This window comes from Lates calcarifer, linkage group LG16_LG22 (assembly GCF_001640805.2).
Source record: "Lates calcarifer isolate ASB-BC8 linkage group LG16_LG22, TLL_Latcal_v3, whole genome shotgun sequence".
In the NCBI taxonomy this organism is placed as follows: Eukaryota; Metazoa; Chordata; class Actinopteri; family Centropomidae; genus Lates; species Lates calcarifer.
The window spans coordinates 15,479,343-15,504,025 of record NC_066848.1 but is presented as its reverse complement, the minus strand read 5'-3'; the positions used below and the strand labels follow the sequence as shown (position 1 = coordinate 15,504,025).

The window sequence follows — 24,683 nt, the reverse complement described above, 5'->3', positions numbered from 1 at the left end:
AGAGCAAACGGTGGCGTGTGGACCAAAGCCGGCCCTCCAACAAAAATTTTTGGCCACCTGATAAAGGTAATATTATTTCCCATTTTCATAGTTTGCATCAAAACCTTTGCATACATTTTCACAAATCTACAGACGGTAACAATATAGTCGACTGGCTTGTGTAATCATAGATTTGGATCTCAAGTACAAATAGGTAGCAGTCTAAAAGACAGTAGTGTGTGGATAATTCATCAGTTACAATTTAGGTTTTGTGGTGCAATGCAAAGCATATGTTTATGTATATGAGTCATATACACATGATGAGTTTTACACTAACATCAGATGCTGTAACTCTTTGCCCCTGCATACAACCCTAAAGCAATACATTTTTATTCATAAAAAGATGTAAAATATTCAAAAATAAAATACTCTAAAGAGCAAAAAACCAAACAAACAAAAAAAAAAAAAAAAAAAAAAAACACTGACAACTTACATAACTGCATCTCCACCATATGTTGATCCTCCATAGCACAATGAAGAACCTTCCAATCCACAGATCACACAACTTTAATTAAGTTAATAGTAAAATAACAGAACAATTAACTTTTTAATGATCAGTAAAAAAATGAAATAAACTAATTGCTTTGAAATGTGACTTCCATAAACACTGATCACGCATCTATCTTGACATATTTGTGGATAAGTCCATCTATTGCACCTAAGCTAACTCTCAGAGTTGCCTGGTGCTTCAGAGAGGAGAGGGGGGAAGGCAGACTGTGTTCTACCCCAGGAAGAGTGTCTGTTTCCTGGGTAGGTGGGGATTTGACCCCCTGGTGGATTTGGAAAGTCTCCTGCTTTCTGGAAGATAGAGAAGGAGATGAGCAGTCTTGTACTCCTGTTTGAGGCTTTATTTCCTGGTTAGATGTTGGTTTAGTGTCTTTTTGTGCCAGGATTTTTTTCAGGAGACAGGATAACTGAGGACTCAGGAGGAGAACCAGGGCACCACCAACACAGAGGACTCTAGACACACAAACATTCATTAATTTAAGTTATAACCCATTTTTGTATAGACTCTTTCCATGCCTATTTTAAATTTTAAAAATAGTGCACAACATAAACACACCAACATGCATCTAGATATGTCCCAATGTTGTGCAATTTGACATACACATACACACATATGCATGCACACAAACATACAAAAACTAGCAAGATTTTCTGATTCACTGAACAATTCTAAAAGAAACAACGGAGACACACAGGGGTACAGACCTCTCCATCTCAGTGACAATGACTGGCAGGTTGGCAGCCATGTTTGTTTTGGTGCCAAACTTCCTGCCAAATGGCAGGTCGCAGACCACAGCATCTACACTGGCGCTGGGCAGAGGCAGCACTGCACACACAGAGGAAAACAGACAGACCAAGAGGTAATTTAACACATGACTGCAGGGTTCATACTCACCTCCCACTCACTAATTCCTATCCAAAACATGTAGCTTTGTGTTCACAGTGAACTAAATAAAGAGTTCAATCTCTCCTGAATTTCATGAATAAATTTCTCTAAGCCATCATGACTTCCTTTGTATTTTACCAGGTACCTTTTCACCCCTGAGATTGGCCCATTACATTACAGAGAACAAAATGCATGGTACCATGGTAACTATACACAACAAAGATGGTAAGGGTTGTAACCTCAAAATGCTTAGAGGACATACAAATTAAAAATGAATTACGAAAAACAGGCCAAAATGTCTGTAATTTTGTGAACTAAAACTAGGCTAATCCCAATCAAAATCAAGCAGATCAAAAGACTAAAACTGAATCAAAATCAGGTGCAAGGTACGTAGCTGTCATTTCAAGCAGGAGAAAAAACAAACAGCCTCCTGTTTGACCTCCACAGTCAGAATAACAAGGTTCTGTGCAGTAAAATAGCAAACTTTCCATTCAAAGTTCATCTCTTCAGTGAAATTTGGATTAAAAGCATGGATTCATGAAGTAAACTTCATATTTCAAAGTAATAAATGATGTCATCTTATATACTTGTATGGATAAACTACTACAGGCTGGTTTAATAAATCTTTGGCATCTATTATCAAAATACTGTAGTTTTGGCCTTTGACTTTTTGAGAGTTTAAAATAAATTTACTGTACATTTCCTATATAATCCTGAAATCCAAGTATAGAAGCACACACTGTATATCTCTCTGGATATCAACATAAGGTTAATGCCAAAAATGTATATGGTTTAATGACATCATAAAATTACTTAGTGTAGGTTTCCTACCCATGGATGACGCTTTCAGCAGGTGTATCCTGTTTCCCAGCTCTGCAAACTCTATATTCTCATTGGCCTTCTGCAACTGTCTATCATCAATGTCCATACCCAGGAAACAGGCAGCCTGAAGATCCCATTGAGAGTGAGACATCAGATTGCAACAGTGGTGTGATGAATAAAATGTGCTCAAAGTGTATTACTCTTTATAATGATATTCAAATTATTTTGACATTTCCAATGAGATCAGAAATGATTTGTCAAATCATAGCGATCAGTAACCAAAATCAGTTAAAACATATAAAATGTGCACTAATTGTGACTAGAAAACAGAACAATGACTCTTTATTAGTGCATAAATACATGTCAAACAAATATAAGGTCAACAACTGCATATAAAAAGTAGTCATATAGGTCTGAACCATTTTGCAAACTTTGTATATCCTTTGTCCAATTCCAAAACACAAAACATTAATTTTTCTGAGTTTTCTACACTTGACAAACATACAGGAGCACTGTGTAGTTTTCTGTCCTGACCTTGTGTTCCTGCGCTGCTTCTATTAAGATGGTTCCCACACCACACATGGGGTCGACTACACAGAAACCTGGCTGGGAAACAGGAGATAACATACATACAGTACATACTGCACAGTTGGTTAACCGCATACAGTGTGACTGTGGGGCAATATTACATCATAGTCCGAAGGGTGAGAATACAAATGCTTTAACACAAAAAATGGCAAGTTATGGACAACAAATAGCATGCTTCAAGTCTGAAAATTCCGACAGATAAACGTAGAAACATTCAGGCTGAACGGTCACATTTAATGAAGAGTGAATGGCAGAATGGCAGCGTCTCTGTCTACAAAGACGAGGACTCTTGCCTGCATTATTTAATAATGCCTTCTGATTTCCATACATAAACAAAAGCATTAACATAATAAAGTAGTTTCCTCAAAGATTTTATAAGTCATAAAGGTACAATCATAATAAAGAATACAGCAGTGGGCACCCAGCAGCTGTGTGTGTTAATACCTGTATCTGAGCCAGAGATGCCATAGCCCAGGCTACTGTCGACCTCAGACCTGTAGTTTTGATGTAGTTCCTGTTAGCCAAGGGCAACCTGATGAAAAGGAAGCATGATCCATAACTTATGACCACTCATCAAATTCAATAAATTAAATTAAAATTAAACCTTAAACAGGTATAACCCACTGCCATGTCTAAATCCACTATGCTTCTCAGATTTGGATTTTCGAATAATGTTTGGGATTATTTGGGGCACATAAAGCAGCACTTGCTGCTGGTGGGTGGCTTGTGGCCACAGCACCAAGAAATCATAGAAACTATGACAATGGCACACAGCAGCTAAAAGCACACAGGATGAGAAGTGTAACTTGCAGCACATTCAAAAACACAGAGAACATCAGTATTGCATGTTGTTATTACAGATTGACTATGTTCAGAGTCTTCTCCCTTTAAGGGGCTTTGATGGACCCTCCAAGAAAACCATATACAGTCATTAGTAAAATGTAGAGAAAGAGTCACAGTCAATTACCTGGTTAGTGGAATACCCAGCAGACAGTGGTCATCACTCAAATAAACATTTACCTGCAGAAAAGAACAAACAACTGATGATGTTAAGACATACAGAAGATTTCTATTTTAACAGCCTGGCCCCAATAACCCAATAATCTATACAATCAAGAGGATTTTTTAGCACTGTAAGATGTATACCTCCATCTGTGGATTCCTCAGATCAGCCTTCCAGCCCAGCAGTCTGCCCAAACCTACTCCAATCATTTTGCTCACTTCCTGTTTTGGAAACACACAATATTCCCATTTACATACAGTTATTTATGGAGCTTTCTTTCTTTCTTGTTTTTCCGTGTGTATGGAGGTGTTCTGTATGTCCACATGAGTGCACAATTGAGATATTAACACTTCAACAGTGTCCACAAACTGATGAAATCTTATTTCTACATAGAACTCTAGCAACATTTAGCTTTCAGCAAGATTTTCTGAAGCCTACACAAAGATCAAACTAATTGTGTTTCATGTCCTTTGTTTCTAAACCTATGCATGCACCTGCAATATTCAGTATTTTCGACTTTACACATGTGCACTTTATCTTCTGCTACCTGTGTGCTGAAGTATCTAGACAGAGATCCCGTACACTTGCAGCTGATCCTAAAAGAGAGTCCAACAGAGGAAGTAATCTCTGGTCTGATCCTGCTGGGCTGCAGCAGCGTCTTATCTTCTCCAGTAGTCTTCACTTCTTTACACAGGAGGCCAAAGTGAATAAAGAGAAAGAAATCAGCAAAGGAAATGAAAATGTGTCATTCTTGAAAAGTGAATAAATCGCTGAAATAAAAAGGAAGAAACAAACAAACAAAAAAAATATCTGATTACCATTTTCCACGTTTTCCACAGAACAGTCCTCTGCCAGGTTATCTATCCTCCTGCTGCTACTTTCTATATCATGGTCCCTTGCTGGTGTAGCGTGGGCACCAACAGATCCACTGCCATGCAAACCACTTTCTGATATCATTCCTTTTTTTACATCTTGTCCACAGCTATTTAACTCCATAACTATCCTCCTCTCCTCATCATCATCATCTTTGTCCTCTCTCTCTCGTTCTCTCTCAGATGTCCTCTGAGACATATTTTCGTCCTCCCTCTTTATCTTTTTCTCCAGTATCTTGGCTTCAGCTCCACAGGTTTCTCTTCTTGTCTTTTCTCCTCCTGGTACTGTCTCTCTTTTTCTCTTCTTTTCCAGTGCACACGCTCCATTTTCTTCGCCTGTTCTCAGCCTCCTGTTCCCACTCTCCTCCTCCCTCTGCTCTCCTGTACTCTCTCCAGTCTCCACATGACAATTCTCCTCCTCTTCCCTCAGTTCTTCACTCCTCCTCCCCACCTCCTCATTCTTCCTCATCACACCCAGGGCAGTGCTTGATATGTTGAAGGCAGTTCTTTGGCCATCTAGCTCCCCCTGCAGGCGGCTCCATGTCAATACAGCATTGGTCCATTGATTCCTGTCACCCAGCAGTCTGGACTGCAGCACAGAGGCTGCCTTTGCTATGAATATTATAAAAAACACAAATCAGTCAATGAGTCATTATTGTGACAGGTCATTCAAGGTGACTAGAGAATTTGAATTTCCAGTGGAGTGTACTGACCAGATAATTTTCAATAAAAATTCATTGATTAAAACTGAGTTTTACAAACAAGAACACATGTTTTGTATTAGATATATGTGTGTATCTGTAATCTATTATGTGTCTGGTACCTGGGCTGATGTGGGAAGAGAGTCGCACAGGCGAGTCATGTTTCAATAGCAGGAAGAGTCTTTCTGCAGCCTTTAGCTCAGCGACTCTGTCAATCCTCACAGGGGAGCTGAACAACACTTTACCTGGCATCTGATGCACCTGGACACACACAACAGCAAAAAGGAGCAGGGTTAAAGACCTAACTACAGACACAGGATTAGGGCTACAACTAACAATTATTTTCTTATTTGATACATGAAAAAGTAAAAAATGCCCATAGCATATAGACCATAGTCCAAAACTATAAATGATATATGAAGATATTCAGTTTATTGTTGTATATGACAAGGCCTAGAGTAAGACCAAAGAAAGAGGACGATGCAGGATGCAGAGGATAGGGTTAGATGGAGGTAGATGATTCGCTGTGGTGACCCCGAAGGGAACAGCCAAAAGGAAAAGAAGAAGTTGTATATGACAAAGAAAAGCATCACATTTTCACATTTGAGGAACTAGAACCAAAGAAAATCTGTCATTTTTTACTTAAACAAATAATCAATTATCACAACAGTTGCCAATTAGTTTCCTGTAATCGCTGCAGCTCTTAGCAGGATATTGTTGTTTTAGAGTCATAAACTGTAACATCAAGTGACAGTAACAGTAACCGAATACCATGTAATAGTATAATTTGAAAAATGAATCAACTCATACTAAAAAAAAATCAATTTTGACTATAACAGCTCTTGAGATGCTCAAAACTCAAATTCATCTTATTGCTTAACAACAAAATGTGGGCATTATTTACCTTATCGAGCTAGTTCATTCTGTTAACGCAGTAGGAATTTCACTGTGTTAACAACATTTCTGATGGAAATGAACTTCCAATGGCATCAGAAACGTGTAATAACTCTGAATTGCCATGTGTCTCCACTCGCACTGGTAAGAAATACTCACATCTTCAGCTGCCAGCTTCCTCTTCACCTCGTCAACTAAGAAAGGCTCCATCCCGTTACCGGCGGTGCAGTAGTAGCGAACTAACCCCCCTTCACTCCTCGATTCAGTCATCACGGTGTGTAATGTGTTCAGGGTGAACAATCCCTCGTATCTTCTAGTCAAAGTTTGCCATATTGGATAGTTTGTTTACACCGGAAAAGGAAGTGTGTCATCACACTGCAGTTACGAGTCTTGGCCAGCAGGGGTCTCTCTTACACTAGTGGGAAAACTGGAACAACGTGGTTTTAAAAACATGAACAGTTAATCCCAACATCTGTCACAGTGTGGATGTAATAATGTGTCATCAGCGCTCAGACTTGTTCATATTGATTTTCTTTGTAATAATAGCATGTTAATGTGATACAGCAGCACAACAAGCCTTCATTTTGTGATTCATTCTGCCTTCATTCACACACACTTATTAATACCCAAAGGCCTCAGTGCACATATTAGGTATTCAGACACACACACACACCACACACACACACAGAAAAAAACTTTCAACAAAGCATCAGCAAACTGCACAAATGTGCAAGTGCATGCACGTACACAAATTAAATACACTCTGTTTCAAACACACACTACACACACACACACACACACACACACACACCTCTGCTGCAGTGTATTACCTGGAGGCCGTTCTGAACAGGTGTTCCTCCAAAGTTTGAAGGAAATCTCTAATAAACCCTGCAGCAGAAATAAGTGCTCCCACACAATTCTCACTTTTTCTCTCTATCTATTGGAGTCAGGGAGATCATTCTTCCATCTGTGTTGCAAAACATCTAAAACTAAATCCCTTTCTTATCGCTGCCTCTCCCCTTGCTCTGTCACACTCTCACTAACACTTTTTAATCTCCCCCTTTTCTCTGCCTGACATTTTAATGACCCCAAGCATATTTAATCCCCTTACTTCAGTTGATGAACAGTGTTCTGCTTGTTGCATTGTGCTGTAAACCCCTCAAGCGCTGACAGGCTGGTGTGACCTGCCACAGTGTAGTGCCTGCTCATAACAATGTGAAGAATTATGGTAGGTAAATATAATAGCGAACATGGGCATTACTTTAGATTGATGCCTCAGTGGGTGAGGATTTGATTTCCACTGAATCAGTAAGTGTTGTTTCTCTACATTTTTTATTTTCTCAAATGTATATCCAAAATGGAACCCATCAGATTGATATAAACATTTGGGGTGCATGTTACATTTCTATGTGAGTGATTGACACTGGACAACTGAGTACCAGCAGCCTCCTGAAATCCATTTATTTTTATGTAATCCAAGCTTCAAACCCACTATTAATCATTTCACTTTGTTATAAACTCAGTGGTTTAAACAAGACCAAGAGTCTACAGTCATGCTAGCAGCTCTTTAAAGCTGTATTTAGGCACAGAAGTGCTTTGAACTAAATGCTAAAATCAGCATGCTAACATACTCACAATAAAATGTTAACATGCTAATGTTTTGTGAGGTTTATGTTTTAATGTTTGTCATCTTCATGTTAGCTCTAGAGTAAAGTCATGGGATCACCAAAGTCATTAGAATTAAGCTTCTGGGAACCACAAATTTGCCAATCCATCTTTAGAAGTTTAGATATTTCATTAGACAAGTGAAAACTGTGGCCTACAAATGGCATTGGTTGAAAAGTCATAGGGTCACTAAAATCAGGACAATGAATGTCTGTACAAACTTTCGCGGCAATCCATTCAGTGGTTGTTGAGATATTTCAGTTGATCTGGACCAAAGTGAACCAGCACAATTGCAATCTCCAGAGCCATGGTGATAACATGTCTAGAAATGTAGGCCATCAAGAATTTTCCTGAAGTCCACAGTTTGACATGATCTGTTATGCTAGTTTACTTTTTCGCTACATTACATTTCTTTGACAAATGGATTTCGTTGTTCATTTAGCCCAAATTACCATTAACTGGAAAAACAAAACAAGCCTGAAGTGAGTTTTTCCTTCTTTGTGATATCAAATAGGTTTCATAACAATTTTTTGTTCTCCACTTTCAAAAATTCTGGACACACTGTGGATCACACAATTACATCCAGCAGTCAGAGGCCCTGTTATATCAAAATGCTCCAGATATAAACTTTATTGGGCTGATGGATGATGATTACAGTACCTTTAGTCAAGGACAGCTTTAATTAAAATTAAAGTTGAATTTATGTGGCTTTTACCTAACAAGACGAGATTCAGGTTTTGCCTTTTCTTTGTCACTCTTGTTCTTTTTAAAGTTAGTCCCGTGACTACTTCATCAGCCCATAATATTGGACGTATCCATGTAGAAAGCAGACATTAATACTCCTTTCAACAGCTGCCATTTGCAATAATTAGCCCCACTGCTGCTAAGTGAACACAACAGCTTCACAAAATGGATGCCGTCTGGCACACCAGCCATGGGATGATATATTACTGTACATTAAACTTGTTTTTATTCTCCTCCACACCCCATAAATGATCGGACGGAGGAGGATAAATGCGGAGAGGGGGCAGATAAAGACGACAGAAAAGAGAGGATGGAGGAAAAGGGAAGGGGAGAGGAGAAATGATGATGCAGGGAATGAGGCACAGAACTGAGAAAGAAATGAAGAGGAAAAAGATGAATAAATAGTATACATGGGGGAGGGCAAAGAAAACAGTAGCTCTGTTTCACAGCTTCATCATATTGAACCAATTAGTGCAACCTTGGATACAAAGTGTCTGTGCAGAGCTCAAGGCTTATTAGTTTTAAAGGCAACAATAATGTAAACAGTGTGTAACAGATTTAAAGTTCTGCACAGATAATGATAAACACTAAACAGACTCACAAACACACGGAGGACCTTAACTTGACAGAATTCCATTTGTTGAATGAATGGAAGCCATAAATATAACTAGAAATGATGTAATCTGTTGAAGGAGAGAGCATCCCAGTCTCCTTATTTTTCCTGTCACTAACAACAACAAAAAACACACAACCTTGGGGTGAGGGGAGATCAAGACCCTGGAATTTTTCTGTGTACAAGTTATCTGTTATTATGTAGTAGTGAATAACAAACTTAACACTCTCCATGACAACTGGGCAACTTCATAGCTGATGCTTGGGAAAGATGAAGGAAGTGTTGAGAGGATTTTACCAACACAAACATCAGCTGCAGTAACCCTAAGAATGTTAATGTAAAAGAATGAAGTTTGGTCATACAATTACAAAAATATATCACACAACCCACATGTTCAGGATACAGTGACATTTGGTAAAATTTCTTTTTGATCCCTGAGACAAAATGGGTTGTTTGTCGATGGATTTAATCAGTGAGGTTCTTTGACATGAACACTCACATGATGTAACTCTCACAGTTCCACTCCCTGAATCATCTATTTTGTGAGTGAAAATTAAACTTGAGTTTCAAGTGGCATTATCTAGTAAATTACACAGTCTGTGTGTGATGATTTATTCATATTCAGTGAAGCTTCAAGAGAGCTGTCATTTAAAATGCCAGACTCTTTGTGTGTGTGTGTGTGTGTGTGTGTGTGTGTGGGGCGGAGTATATTAAATCTGTTTACACAGTCACAATGTGGGGATTAGACTTTCTTGTGGGGACAAAAAGTAAGTCCCCATAATGTACATTTTGGGGTAAAGACTTGGTAATAATAATAATATTAGTCATCTGAAGTGATGGAAACACAACTGTCTCTCTCTCTTTCTGTGTGTGTGTGTGTGTGTGTGTGTAAGGTAGGTTGAATCTACCTGCCATTCTCCTCCGGTGCCTCTCTTCTTTCATCATCACCTTTACTTTATCTTTTATTCCTTTTCTTTTCTCCATTCTCCATTCATTCTCATTCCTGCCTGCCCTCCTCTCTTCCTTCTTTCCTTTCATCTTCACTTCACTGTCAGATGGAAATGAGACCTTTACAAAGAGACAGACTGAAAAAATCAGAGGAATAGGGAGATGGAGAGAGAGAAAGAGAGGGAGCACTGAATTTGCACCACTTAAGTATGTATATATGAGTGCATCCATGTCCATTCCTGAGTGCTGATGTGTGTGTCTGTGACATGAGCACATTTAAATATTTACTGCTCTCATAGGAGTGTGAAGTATGTCAACAGGGCTAAGCATCCACAGAGAGAGTAGAGTGAGAGTGAGCCAGAGAGAGAGGAAGAGAAAGAGATGCACACTCTCCCAGCAGCAGAGCTCAACCAGTAAGCACTGCACTGCAAACTGACAGAAGCTATCAAAATCAACAATAACAAGAGAAATAGGGAAGAGCAGGAAGATAGAAAGCCGACTGGCAGGAGGGAAAGATCAATGGAGAGAGGAAGGAGGGGGAGGAAATGAAGAAAAGTGTGTGATCGTCCATCTTTTCTCTCTGTGACTTTAAGGTTCACGGTCTTCAGTTTTTAAAATGACAGCATATCATCATCAAATTTACTGTAACACCTCACAGTGCATTACTTACTGTAAAAAGTTCCTGAGTTATATCAAATTCCAACTAGCAGTGTTCTGATTTAACAGGTAATTCCCATGTTTATCTCAAATTCTCAAAATATAATCTTTTTTCGTCTTTTTTTTATTCGCCTTCACTTCAAATAAATTAGCAGAATTAACAATTTCCATGTTGTAAATGTAAATAATCAACTCATTCCACTGGCCATCTTGACAGCGACATCAACTTAATGGAATTTTATTGTTCCCATCTGTTCTTTTCCTGCTGTGACATGTCAAAATGTATTTCCTTTTTCCATTTGTGGTGCAGTTGGTTTCAGCCACTTCACGTTTATCTGCTTAACTGTTGCAACTCTTTCAATTCAAAGATGTTTGCTATTGTTAGCAAACAGTTGCTTATTTTTCTCCACCACCTCTTGAAGGAAATATCTGATTCTTTAGCAGCTAATTGCTCCACTTTGTTAACTAGCTAGTTGCTGACTTTGTTAACTAGCTAGCTGATGTCTGCTGTTTGGTGCTGGGCAGGTCACATTTGCTGCTGGTTTATCGAGGCTGTTTCACCACAAACAACAGCTGGTTGTGCCTGGAAATGAAGATAACAGCAGCAGTGAGACTTAACCACAACAGTGAAGTTGCAGGCAGTTAAACCAGAACGATGAGCTGAAAGATGCTAAAATGCTCCATAAACCTTACAGGAACATGCAAAGTTGTCTGTCATTACACATAGTTTAATTTTTTGATTTAAACTTTTAAGTCCTTCCACCATTACCAATGTTCCAACACTACATTATATGAAAATAACAAAATGTTTTGGTCAAATTGGAAAGGATATAGATATATACATACACATATTGTAAAGATGGAGAGGACAAACAGACAAGAAGTCTACAGTAACCTGCCCTGTGTGGGGTATTTCATTTAGCCACACAAAACTCTGAGGCCTGACAGTGCACAAGCCCTTGTCCCAGTTAACAAAGAACATCTCTCTCACTACATAAAATCCCAAATCCCCTTGCCCCATATTTTATCAAGTAAAAAAAGTCAACATCGCGCCACCACCAAGGCCACTGTTCCATTTAGCTAAATAAAAAAGCTGAAAGCCCTTGGCCTATTTTTCAATGTTTGACACAGCCATAAAGAGTTTGAAGCTATTATTTTCATTCCCAGGGACCTCTGGTTTCTTCCAGGGAGCCCCCTCCCTCCTCCAGCACAGGGGGGATTAGTTTAATTTCACTATCATGCATTCACTTAAAGATAGCATTACAAGAAAAAGTGCAAAATAACTATTCTCAGGGGTTTTTAATTCTCTATGCACCAACAGCAGCACCTCTCAGATGGAGATTAGTTGGACAAAACCTTAAAAAGGTCTGTGGCCTTGAAGACATAAGAAACTCTTTTTAGCATTCACAGTAGTTGTATTTCCCAGTTACTGTGGCTAGGGGGAGGTGTAGGTTTACTGCTGAGCTACACTCTACTGCTGTGTTGTCTTTGTTAGTCTCTTTACTGCAGCAGGCGGGGAACAGAGGAGGAAGAGGGGAGATAGGGAAACAAGAGGAGCCGGCTGTCCAAAACTTAGCTCACTGCAGTAAGAGAGAGATTAGATGTGACTGAAATGCAGCTGGACTGTTAGTGTGAAATGTTAGGGTGCTATTTTGGAGGTATTTGGAAAATGTTATGTCCTATTGATGTGCTGAATTAAATGGATATACTTTGCATGTGCCTTGAGTTGTGTAGACTCAGACATTCACAACTTGTGTTGTAACCCTTAAGGTCATTGTATATTATATGTTGTTTATGATCATGTAAAAAAGAAAATAAGTAAACACACTGATTGTAATTGTGTGGTTCACCAGTTACTCAGTGCTGAGGGTTTATTTATGTACTGTATTACCTGCAGTTTTGTATTTTCCCTGTTTTATCTTCTCTTTCAGATGCTGCCATGAAGTAGAAATATTTACTGGTTCGTCACCACACACTGACGAATACAAATATCATCATGGGCCAGCTGTTCTCATCAGAAGAAGAGCTTTCCCAAATGAAGGATGCAATTGGTTCTGTCCTCTACAATGCCATGTTGGAGGGCGACGCTGTACCTGACCTCGGTGTTGTCCATCCTCGCTTCTTAGCCAATCACAGTGAGAGCTCTGACTCCCGGGCCCGCCTCCAGGAGCAACTGCAACAGGTTAATTAGATTTAAGATTTAAGATGATATTGCTAGTGAGCTAAAATAGACAATGAGGAGAGTGAGCACAACACATTAGGCGATCTGAAATAGACTGAGAGGGCGAACCGCTCATCGATTTCACCTTTAAATCCATTCAGTTGTGAAGTGCAGATGGAGATGAACCACAGGGGGAAAGAATGATGTTGTCGCCTTGAGACAGTTAAGAAAGAGCGATTGTGCAAAATGAAGCACCACTCAGTATTAGCAATGTGGTCCTCTTTACAGCAGGTTGTAAAGAGGTTATAAATCAATACAATGGCCAACAAGGAGCAATATGATGATGACAAAACGATGCTGTTCATACTTGTTCTTAAAAAGCAGCATTTTTATTTTATTGAGACAGATGGTAAGAAACAGGAAGCTGGAGTTCTATTACCATGAACGCTTCTGTTCACTTCTGCTCATCCAGCTGCAGGGCGACATTGGCAACAGGGCGCCCACCTATCTGAAGGATCTGATTGGCCGACTGACGACTTTCTCGGATGAGCCACGCCTGGCTGGCTTGGTGGGATTAGTGGTTACTATGGTGATGGATATGGCTTACATGTCATCAAAACGATCATCGGGGGTGAAAGGGAAATCAGCTGGATCATCATCATGCCAGGTGAAGCTTCTGTTAGAAAATAAAGAAGAGCATTTGTCAAAGTAATAACTGTTCTTGCTGAATATTAAAATAAAGTATATTCCTTTATTTATCATCATTTCTGTGCTTGAATTTCTAACTGCAGCAGAGAGTCTGGGAGCTCCAGGAGGTGATGGAGGAGTACCTGAAGCGCTGTAGGATCAACCTGAATGACAAGAACAAGTTGATCCAGGACTCTGTCAGACTTGAGGCCCAGCTCAGCTTCACCCTCACTCAGCTGAAGACCTGTATGCTGGGGGGAGACTGTGATTCCAGGTGAGTGGAGGATGGCATCATACAGCAGAGCAGCATACAGAGGAGTGGAAGAAATAAAATACAGAGCACAGGACAGCATAGCAGAATGCAGCTGAGGAGATTAACATACAGTAGAGTAGAATACAGGGTAGATACAGAGGCAGAGAAGAACATAAAGTAGCTGTGTGGAGGTGAGAAAAGTACTATTTAGTAGGAAAGTGTGCAGAGCATTAAAGAGCAGTGGTCATGAGGAGTTTTGTTTTGTTTCTACTCTGTCTGTTCCTGCAGGTCTCTGAGGCACTGGGCCAGTGGTGCAGCATTTCACACCCAAATGTTGGTTCACCTGGCTGGTCTTGAGGGTCAGGTTGAGCCTCTGGCTGCAAGGGCAGCACTGGAGCAATACAAGGATGACCTCACACAGATCATACCTGCTTACAGGTAATACAGTGCAATCTACCAATCGACCATAATGGAAGTTTTCATTACTTTGGCAGCAACAGCATGACCATGGGATGCCCTAATGGGTTTGTTGAGGACTAAAAGTTTTTAGTGTGAAAGCACACTGGAGTCATCTGTGACTTCAGTGTGCTGAGCCTGCATGATGGTGACGACTTGGAGTTTAAATATGCCATTCACAATGGTGCAGGCAGTTTACATTCCACGGGCAGCGCTGTGGCGGAGCTGGAGTTTGTATCGTGGGTGGACAACATACAGCACAAGTACAAACACTGAAGAATTTTTTTTGAGACCATGTTGTCAGACAGCAAACACGCAGCACTTCAGTGGAAGCAGGAGCCTACAGTAATAAAGCACACTGACAGCGGAAACCACAGCCTCACAGGGGCTCCGGCTGTCTGCTATGAGACAAGCTTTCCTGCCTGCTCCAAATATGACAGTAAAAACACAAAAGAAGCTCATCAGACTGTCAGAGAAGTGTGGCTCTAAACTTCCACCTTACATTTAGAATTGCTGCTTACAGTAAATATATTCAGATAGGAGGAGACAATAGCTGCAATCATGATGTAATTCAAAGCATGCCTGGAAAATGGGAAAACCTGAAAGCAAAAGCACAAAGCTTAACAGTTTTTTCATCAATGAGTTTTTAAACCTAGTCAACAACAAACACAAACCTCAACCAATAAACTAACAACATCTCATCCACTATAATGTTATAATATTCAATCCAGGTTTAATGAACGTGCAATTATAAAGCACTTCTTCTCTTTGTTACAGGCGATATAAGTTTAATACAGTGTGTGTCGTGAAATGTCGTGGGGCATCTAATGACCCCTCCAATGAAGTTCCAGAGGAGGGATCCATGACTGGGACTCACCGTGACAGACAGAGAGACAGGAAAGAGTGTGACCCTCCCTCTGTCCACCTTGGAGACAGAGACAGGTAGATTCTCTTTAAGTAACCAAGAAAACTGCTAAACACCAATCTCATTCAAGTTGCATTTGATTAAAGTAAGCTGATCTTCACAGAGAGAAGGAGAGCTTCTGGGCCTGATACCACCTCTGTGTCTTCCTCCATTAACCTGGACCTAATCACCTCAGATCAGTACACCGAGGCGTATCTGGGGCATCTGTTCTCCAATAAGGGACCTGTGGCGGAGCTGGAGAACTACTTTAATAAGGCTGGCGACAACCTGCAATCGCTAAGATCTCAACCAGGATGTACAAACAAGACAGGGGTGAGAAGTGGGTTCGAAGAAGGCGATAGAGGGCATCTTAAAGACCAGGCTGAAGGAATAAATGGAGCGCAAAGAGTAGATGGGGGCAAAGGTGATAAACAGGACAAGATGGAAAAGAGAGGAAGACAAGAAGAGACGGAGAGTCATGCAATCAAAGAGATGAAAGTTTGAAACTGAGTATTGTAGAGACGCAGCCGGAGGAAAGCCCAGATCACAGTGCATCAAGCAGTACATAAAAGCAATGACCGAACAGCAGCTGTATTATGTCAGTCATGTCTTGTTTGTAATTTATTCAGAGAGCTAAAAGTGATTGCTGGATAAATAAAGGAGATCGGCAGGTTTACTGATTTGTTTGCAATGCTACATCCTGAAAAACTGACATCAGATTTGGCCAAATATGCAACTAAAATGACTTTGGCTTTGACAAACTTAGGAATTTTACTAACACATATTAGCCTCTTTAATAATCTTAAATCAGTCAACTTAGGTAAATCTTTGTAAGATGTATGAAAAATGTGTCTACCAAGCTAAATACTCAGGTACTCAAAATGTGTGTCACTCATTTTCAGCTGGACACTTTCTTTGTGTATTTGCTCAATGCCAAAATACAAAGTAATATGCACAAAAATAAATAAAGTACAATTTTCAGTTTTCTTACAGTTATAATGGATGTACTAGCAGAGCCAAAACTAGAGGCTTAACAAGGAGCAAAACGGCTACAAACAACAAACCCAACGTACACTGCTACTATAGCTGTAAATTCACTATATAGTAAAAGGGCACTAGTAGTTATTAATGAAAAATGAAGTAAAACTTTTAATAAATTAGAAGGACTTTAACTTTAGATTGTGCGACATTGGTAAGACTGGTAAGGTTTAAATGTTAAGTCAAATGTTTAGCTAAATAAGGCATTGCAGACCTTTGATTTTCATATTGTACAGTACATACAGGCTAGTAATGTTAATAAATCAAGCAAAAAACTCACATTACATGGTCAAAGTGCAGTGTCAGTATGTGGTGCAAATATTCCCTGTAAGCACATTAGCAACACCTCTGCCTTGCCTCGAATGTGCATACAGAAAGCGATAGTGCCAGTGCCAGTAAAGAGGCAAATACACAGTATGGAGGAAATCACCAGAGGAATATGGGCAAATCAAATTAATTTACTCCAGAGACATTTCCTTTGAAACCAACATCATGTGTAATGATGTGAATTACAAGGTCTGAAGTCAAAGTGTAACAATGGCAAAACATGTTTCTATGGTTAATAACACACTACTGTGTGTATTTCTATGTTTTGGGCCTGCTCAGGTATCATATAACTTGTAAATGTAAACTTCAGCTTGTAATAAAGTAGAAATATTTATGTTCATATTGTGTGTCCGTCAATCCGTAATGTAAAGTAGTAGAAAAATAGACTCAAACCTCATGACTGTGATTTCCTGTGGAAAAGTAACAAGCACAACAACCTGTCCACCACCTGCACAAGACCATCCTCCCCATGTATGTGAGAGGAAGTGGAAGCTCAAAAAGGGGACATTTTGAGTGATGTTCACAGGAGAGGTGGCACTTTTCCCTGAGTGTTTCTCACTCAGAAAGGTTAAAAAGATGCTTTCACTCTCCTTATTATGGTGCGCGATGCAGCAGGTGGGCGAGTGGCGCAGGAAGGAGGTCTTTTGTGGCGTAGCTGGCAGGACTGTGTGAATGTCAAGCCAGGAGGGAGAGGGAGTGTGTGTGTGTGTGTGTGTGTGTGTGTGTGTGTGGATTTCTGCACATGGGTGTGTTGGCATGAGTGTGTGAGAAAGAGTTGAAAAGTGTGTGTGTGTGTGTGTGTGTGATCACATGCATGTCTGTACGTCTAGATTGGAGAAAGAAAGATGTGAAGAATTCAGACGTGTGCAAAATATTGTGTGTTTTTCTGTGTGAACTAAAAGTGGTGAGAGTGATTGTGTACTTATGTGTGTGTGCATAAAAAGGAAGGTGTGTGAGTTACTTAGAGAATAAAGGATAATAGAGATGGCAACACAGAAAGAAAGAGGGAGAGTGGTACAAGTGGTTGATTTTTCTATGTGTGTGTGTGTGTCAGGTCTCGCTAGCTGTCGATGAGTCACACTTCACAGCTCCAATTACTGGTCTCTGCTCTGCTAATGCTGTCTGATTGGTGTTATTACTCTCTCACTCTTTTATTCTCTTTCCCTCTCTCTCTCTTCTTTCTGTTTCTCCCACTGGCCATCAGATTAGAATGACTTTATTATTTAATGTAATATAGACCTGACCAGCTTTGTACACACAAACACACACACTAATGAAAAGCAGTCCATGTAATTCATTTACACATTTGCATAAACCTCTTTCCTTCTCTGCTCATGTTCATTTTTCCCTTGCAGTGTTTTTATGTATTTTTCTTTTTGTTATACAGTTTTTTTTCTTTTTAAATATTTTTTCTCTACTTTTTTTCTGATTGTTAGAAACAGCTCTTTCTATGGGTAGTGGTCCATTATTTTCAGAAAGTCTGATTGATTTATTGGCAGGATAAAATGTTCCTTTCATAGCCAAGTATATATTTAAAAAAAGACATTAAGAAAGAACATTAACACTTTTCAAATGAAAAAGGGTGAATAGCATCAATCCAAAAGAAACAATGCAACCCTGAGTGACATAAACAAAGCAAAAATGGTTTGATATCATTATTAACATCATTAAAGAGTACTTTAAAAATAATAATAAATCTGATTTATAAAATCTGCTCTTGTAGGACTGCATTTGAAGGCAGATATCATATTTCCCATTAACTTGTGACCCTAACAGAATTTCTGCATCTTGTTACTGTAATAATAATAATAATAATATTCTTCTGGGTTGCACTATAAGACCTGAAATGTAACTGAGTGCAATGGAAACAGACTTAATGAGTTAATCATGGTGTAAATGAAGCACGTGGCATCAAGCAAATAATGTTGTTGGACCATCAGGTACAATGGTCTATGAATTTGTGATGTTGGGCTATATTAGTAAAATTAAAAATCGACACACTCCTGTGAAGCTAACCTGTGTGTCGATGGCAGGAAACTGGAGCACCAAGAAGAAACACACCCATTAAAATGGCCCCAGCATAGCCCTAGTTAGCTGGTGCACTCAAACCCACTGGCTTCAGTGAAACCACTGACGACCAAAACTACTACTACTACTAAACAACCCAAAGATAATATGACTCAACACTCAAACACTAAAACACACATCATCATCTTCCATATTTTGCATGGTTCGATTGATGTGTATGATGCTGTTATCTCTTTCATATTTTCCTGTATCCTCTGCCTCTCTATCCTTCTACCTCTGGCAGGATGTGTATGGACAAAAGGTAAAAAGGTGACTCCCACATCTAAAAAGGAAAAACTGGATTAGGTTCAGAGTGCCTTCATTAAAGTAGGTTAACTATTCAGTGGCCTGTGTTTATGTGGGTGTCCATATAGGTGTAGTCTAAGAGCCCCACGTCTGGATCTGTGTGTAACTGAGAGTATGTTGACATGTTGCTTTTCCTATCTTCCCTCTCCAGCTCCGAGTAGGTGTGCATGAGTTTGTCAGTTTGTGTGTGTCTGTGCCTGTATGCTGCTGTTGGTTGTCGTGGAAGCGTCGCCGCGGCAACAGTAAATCGCCACAGTAACTCGACATCATCACGCCGCCCACAGCCTCTCAGCAGAGAACAGTCGCTGACACAGAGTAACCTACTGTTGAGAGTATGTGTATATGTTCATGTACTGTATGTGTGTTTGTGTCGTTATGTGTTAGTGTGAGTGTGTGTGTGTGTGTGTGTGTGTGTGTGTTCTTTTGTGTGGGTGTCTGCAAGTCAAAGAGAGGAGGACTTGGTCATCAACTTCTGCCAAGAGAAAGGGTGGAAGACGAGCAAGTGAGAGAGAAAAAAAGAGACTGAAAGAGTGGAGTGGAGGTAGAAAGGAAGGGAGGGAAAGAGACATGAGGAAGGAGGGCAAAAAGAGGAAAGAGCAAGGGAAGAGTGACAAAGAAGTAGAGACTGGGAAGAAAGATGCACTTTAACATGAGTAAGAACAGTAACTAGAATATAAGAAATTAAGGTGAAAGAATAATGGAAGCCAGAAACTTAAAGCCCCTTATTATTAATCAAAAAGTCCTATTAATTCGCTTCATCAGCATTGTATTTGTGGTTTGATATTTGTGACCGACAACAACTAAACAACAACATCAACTGTCAGATTGTGATTCAGACACTGCAAAATCCCAACTGGTAACAAGAGCCTACAGAAGAAGGAGAAATACAGGCATTTCTTCTGTGACATAACCACAAAGTGTTTAAATTTTAGCAGAAATTAGTGAGTTCATGTCAGACCCCAACGCTCACGGTAAAGAGCTTGTTGAGTTTTAAAGTTGGACCCAAATGCAGAGAGGGCAGGGCAGGTTTAGTGATAATATTTTAATAACAAAAAGAGCAGACTTACAAGTAGACGAGATGGCAGGACCACAGGTTTGCAAAAACATACACAGGAGGCAGGAACGCTGAGAAAACTCCAAAAGCAGAAGCATGAGGTAACTTGAGGACACTGAACAGACAAACTGACAGAAGAAATGTCCTGATATGTAGTTCAGGTTGATTATGGAGTGAGGTGCAGGTGGGAGGAGACCAGGTGACAACAGGGCTGATTGTGGAACAGGGAACAGGTGAAGGGATAAAAGACTGATGGGAAAACACTCAAGGACAGGAAGCAAAACCAAAGACACAACAACAAGGGAGGTCATTTCAAAATAAAACAGGAAATAATAAACACACAAAGAGTTGCTCAGAGGTCCAGATCATGATAAAGCTGACTGACAAAATATGCTTTCAGGGCTTTTAAAGCTGCATTAATTGATTTTTTTCTTTTTCTTCAGCCACTTGAGCACAATGGAGCAAGCTGAAAACACATCTGAAATACTACCCTCTCATGAAGTTGTTAGGGCTAATGTGTTAGCAAACAATTGTCTATTTAGACATCCAGCTCCATTGAGATGAGTGGCGCTGCACAGCTCTGGATCTCTGTGGGTTTGTCACTGTGAGCGTCATGTTTCACACTACACACACTCATTAGATCCATCATCATTATGAAAAACTATTGACTGAAGTGACTCAGACTTAAGTGTTAAAGTACCGTACTGGTGGTTTTGCATGTTTTAGCTAACTCCAAATTGCATTCACTTTACATTATTGCAGAGCCATGTACAGGCTCTTAGACTGATTGTCTACCTTCAAGGTGGCCTTTGGATTTAATTCATTTCACTAAGGGAAAATTAACATTCACTGACTTGGAACCTGCTTGAAATAGATAATCAATCAATTTTTTTTTAGGAACATTATGATATATAGTCAGGATTATTTTGTCCCTCTAAAAAGAACACTGGGGGAGGAAAACAACCTATTTAGCTTAATTTATCTCACACACATGAAATAAAACAAATGGCTGAATACTTTCAATAATTTACAGCAATGACATTTTTGACCGCCTTCAAAAGTCATGTTAATGTGCCATTATGCACATAAACAGCATCAATTATGTCAATCATGGAAACTATAATTGCTTTGTAATAAATTATTTTAGGAGATTACTACATACCAACCCACTGAAACCAAAAAATAAATGTATACAAGGCTGTGTTGCTGCTTAAATGGATTTAAAAATCCCATTTGCTGTTCCCCGTGTGCATAACACACAAACACATCTACACACTGAATACACCCACATATTTCCTCACCTAAATGTAAATGCGTCATTTATACTTGTGATCTGAGGCAAGAAATGCACATACATACATTAACTCAAAATATGAACAGACATGTACACACACACACACACCGGATCTGGGGGGAGAGTTCATGCTCTGGTATTTGCCTGACATTTAATTTCAGTCCGTTCCATGTGTGTGAAACACCTGCTCTAACATGGCCACATACACACACATACACACACAAACACACACACAGGGTGTGTAAATGTACTTTATAACACGACTTAAAGCCTATTAGTGAAGCCGGTCAGGCAGCTAGTAATTTTCAGAGGTAAAAGCAGACAGAATGTACAGTACTAGTACCTAATGATAGTCTGGTAAGCTTTTACTATACGTGTATTTGAATGTGTATGTGTGCGTGTGTATGTGTGTGTCTGTGGGTTCAGCCTTCAGTGCTGGGAGGAAGAAGTGACAGTCCCATTACTAAAAACTAACCCCCTGGCTTGCAAAGACATCCCCCCCCCCCGTCTCTTTTTTAACAGGCTTGACATTTCTACCACATAAATGCCACTTGATCTGCTGGATGAGGGATCAGCAGAGTTAGAGAGATAAGTATGTATTACAATATTTGAAGGACAGAATCATCAAGGAGGCATGTCCAAACACAGGCACAAGAAGGGAATAATCAACTAAAGAATCTGCCAATGATAACAACCACGTTTTTTTTTTCCTTTTTTTTTTTGAGGTTTTTCTAAAATCAAGGATTATCAGCAGAATAGGCACATTTCAGTATTGAGTTCAAAATGGCAACGGACCTAAGGCTCCTTACAGTATTGAGAAGAACAACTGCATGCACAAAGGGGTCATGTAATATGTCAAAGATAAAATATTATTGGTCTTTGTAATATTTATTTGTTTGTTTTGCTAAAAGCCATATTTGATAAAAGCACTGTGAAATGCATTAAAGGAAGGAGATAACATTTGCAGTGTTGATAGAAGCATGAATGTAGCAATAATTTTACATGAAATCTCAACACATTTTGAGATGGTGATGGGGACCAAACATTTTGGAAATTCTTTCTATTTTTCTGTGGATTAAATCTGTTTAGCACATGTGCCAATTAAATTTGCATCATTGTGCATGGCAGTATCTGGATCAATCTTCTGGATCTTCATAGAGACAATATTCATAATCATTCAGTTTTAATTAGAGATAGAGCTGTGTATCATCAACATAACAATAACAGTAGATCAAAAAACAAAATTATACAACCCAGTCTCATAGCAGTGTGTGAAATACTCACTAAATATAATCTATTGATTTTGTGTAAATATGATACACATTTTTTTTTTTTTTTCCAGACAATGAACACGACTTTCAAACTCATGTATTTTAACTGGAAACAGTTTTTGAATGAAACACTACATTCATTAATGGAAGTAGAGTTGTGAAATTCTTCTGTGCTGTGTGTGCCTAAATGTAACCATAACTAAATGTAATATTTTTGTAGTGACTACAAGTTGATATTTTACTGTCAATACTATTCTTGTAGGCTAAATGAATCAATGACTTTACATGACATTACAGTTAATAAATGGTAAATTTGTATCTATATACATGAAATCAGCAGACTACATTTCGTGACTATTTCACAAACTGCCATGAGAGCAGGTTGAATTTACGGTCTTTTATGTACAAATCTAGCAGCTCTTTGTATCTCTTCCATCTACATTAGCTTCTCTACATTTGTGTTTAATACATCAGTTTGACCTTATTTTGGCCTTTAGAACCTTGTGACCACCACGAATCAAAACTACATACAAAGTCTGACAGGTATTGTTACTCCAATGCTGACAGAGCTGTCATCCACGACCTCTGAGTGCAAGACAGAATAATGTCTGACTCAGAGACAGAAATAAAGCATAAAGAACAAAGAAATATATGAAAGTGATGTGTGGACCACATTAATGTCTAGACAGTGAAACAATGTTAGTTTGACATATTGAAATACAAAGAGCCAGTGTGCATTTTCCTCGTTGCACTCTAGAAGTCGACTGGGCATCCTCCCCACTTAATGCCCTCTAGAGGAAATGAGAAAGAGAGTGGCATTAATCTTGTGCTGCATATAGACAAATACATAAATGGACTCACACTGAGACAAATAAAGAAAAATAAAAAATCAACCCCCAGAGAGAAGCACTTTCCATCGCCATGTTATATCACCATGTTGCAGTCTTTGTACTAAATGATCATCATCATCATCAAACACATCCTGGACAATGTATAAGCCGAACACTGAGATGAAATTGATGCTGATCCTCTCATCTAACTCCGGGTAAGGGAGCAAAGTGTTCCTGTTCCAGCCACACAAGGGTTTTCAATTATTCTAGATGATTAGACCTCAGCTCAGTGAAGCTGGGCAGAGCTATGCAGGAACTTTAACAGGGACATCAAACACAAATCACTGGTAAGAATGATAAAGGCAAGGCAACAAGCGAATACTTCACAGGAGCTGCATGAATACTGTGATAAAAAAAACCCACTGAAAATAATCAAAAATAAATAAACAACCATGATATTTTTTTCAGTGTCACAGAGAAATTACATATTGTTAGCCAGTCCCAGGGGAGAAGCATCTCATTCCAACAGTGTTATCACTGTTGCAAAACCTTTGAAATGCTGTCAAAGAAAGGGCAGAGATATATCAGTTTTCTCACTGCTATCTTAAAATTAGACTTTTAATATGCCCCCTAAATACAAGTAATGTTTCGAAGTCCTGTTGTAACTGTATTGAATGTAGACAACAGGAAGTACAGCTTATGTCAAAAGTTTCTCTGAAAAAAAAACAAAAACAAAACAACTTCAGCACTTGTGTAAGACCTTTGGATGTCTTGTCACTGAACTTCTGTTTAATGTATAGGCTGTGGATGAGCACTGACAGACAGCTAAAACAAAGAGGAATGAACAGAGAAGAAATAAAGGCTGGTGCTGTCGTCTCTCCCTGAGTGGTTGTGTATAGTTTGACAGCCAACGCAGACTTTCTGACAGTTTAGGCTTTATTCAGCATTCAGGAGCCACCATGCACACACACTCAAACATAAATTTAACACTAATTTCCCAGCATGCTAACGTGCAAGCAGAGGCCGTCCCAATGCGTGCCTGTCTAGAAATCAAATCTGACAGTGTAATGAGTTTTTAGACGGACACAGCAGAAGG

At 39.3% G+C, this 24,683-nt stretch overlaps 2 protein-coding genes across 4 annotated transcripts; one reads left to right on the top strand and one right to left on the bottom strand.

Annotated features, from left to right (window-relative positions):
* Nucleotides 1-144: 144 nt before the first annotated feature.
* Nucleotides 145-6,689, bottom strand: thumpd2 (THUMP domain containing 2). The gene is made up of 11 exons (XM_018661765.2): nucleotides 6,472-6,689; nucleotides 5,541-5,679; nucleotides 4,664-5,329; nucleotides 4,393-4,529; nucleotides 3,989-4,066; nucleotides 3,810-3,862; nucleotides 3,287-3,374; nucleotides 2,789-2,860; nucleotides 2,264-2,378; nucleotides 1,252-1,372; nucleotides 145-999 (listed from the first exon to the last, which is right to left on the bottom strand). Exons 1-11 carry the CDS (start codon nucleotides 6,580-6,582, stop codon nucleotides 651-653), a joined length of 1,929 nt encoding a protein of 642 aa, XP_018517281.1. The 5' UTR covers nucleotides 6,583-6,689; the 3' UTR covers nucleotides 145-650.
* A 5,750-nt stretch (nucleotides 6,690-12,439) lies between these two features.
* On the top strand, nucleotides 12,440-16,387 carry LOC108873540 (uncharacterized). 3 transcript variants are annotated; one of them, XM_051076789.1, is made up of 7 exons: nucleotides 12,440-12,524; nucleotides 12,871-13,121; nucleotides 13,507-13,767; nucleotides 13,892-14,061; nucleotides 14,329-14,478; nucleotides 15,274-15,438; nucleotides 15,525-16,387. In XM_051076789.1, exons 2-7 carry the CDS (start codon nucleotides 12,936-12,938, stop codon nucleotides 15,547-15,549), a joined length of 957 nt encoding a protein of 318 aa, XP_050932746.1. In that variant the 5' UTR covers nucleotides 12,440-12,524; nucleotides 12,871-12,935; the 3' UTR covers nucleotides 15,550-16,387. The 3 variants fall into 3 exon arrangements, with proteins under 3 accessions (XP_050932746.1, XP_018517304.1, XP_050932745.1); XM_018661788.2 differs by having other exon boundaries at nucleotides 12,448-12,597; nucleotides 13,573-13,767; XM_051076788.1 differs by having other exon boundaries at nucleotides 12,448-12,597.
* Nucleotides 16,388-24,683: the final 8,296 nt, after the last annotated feature.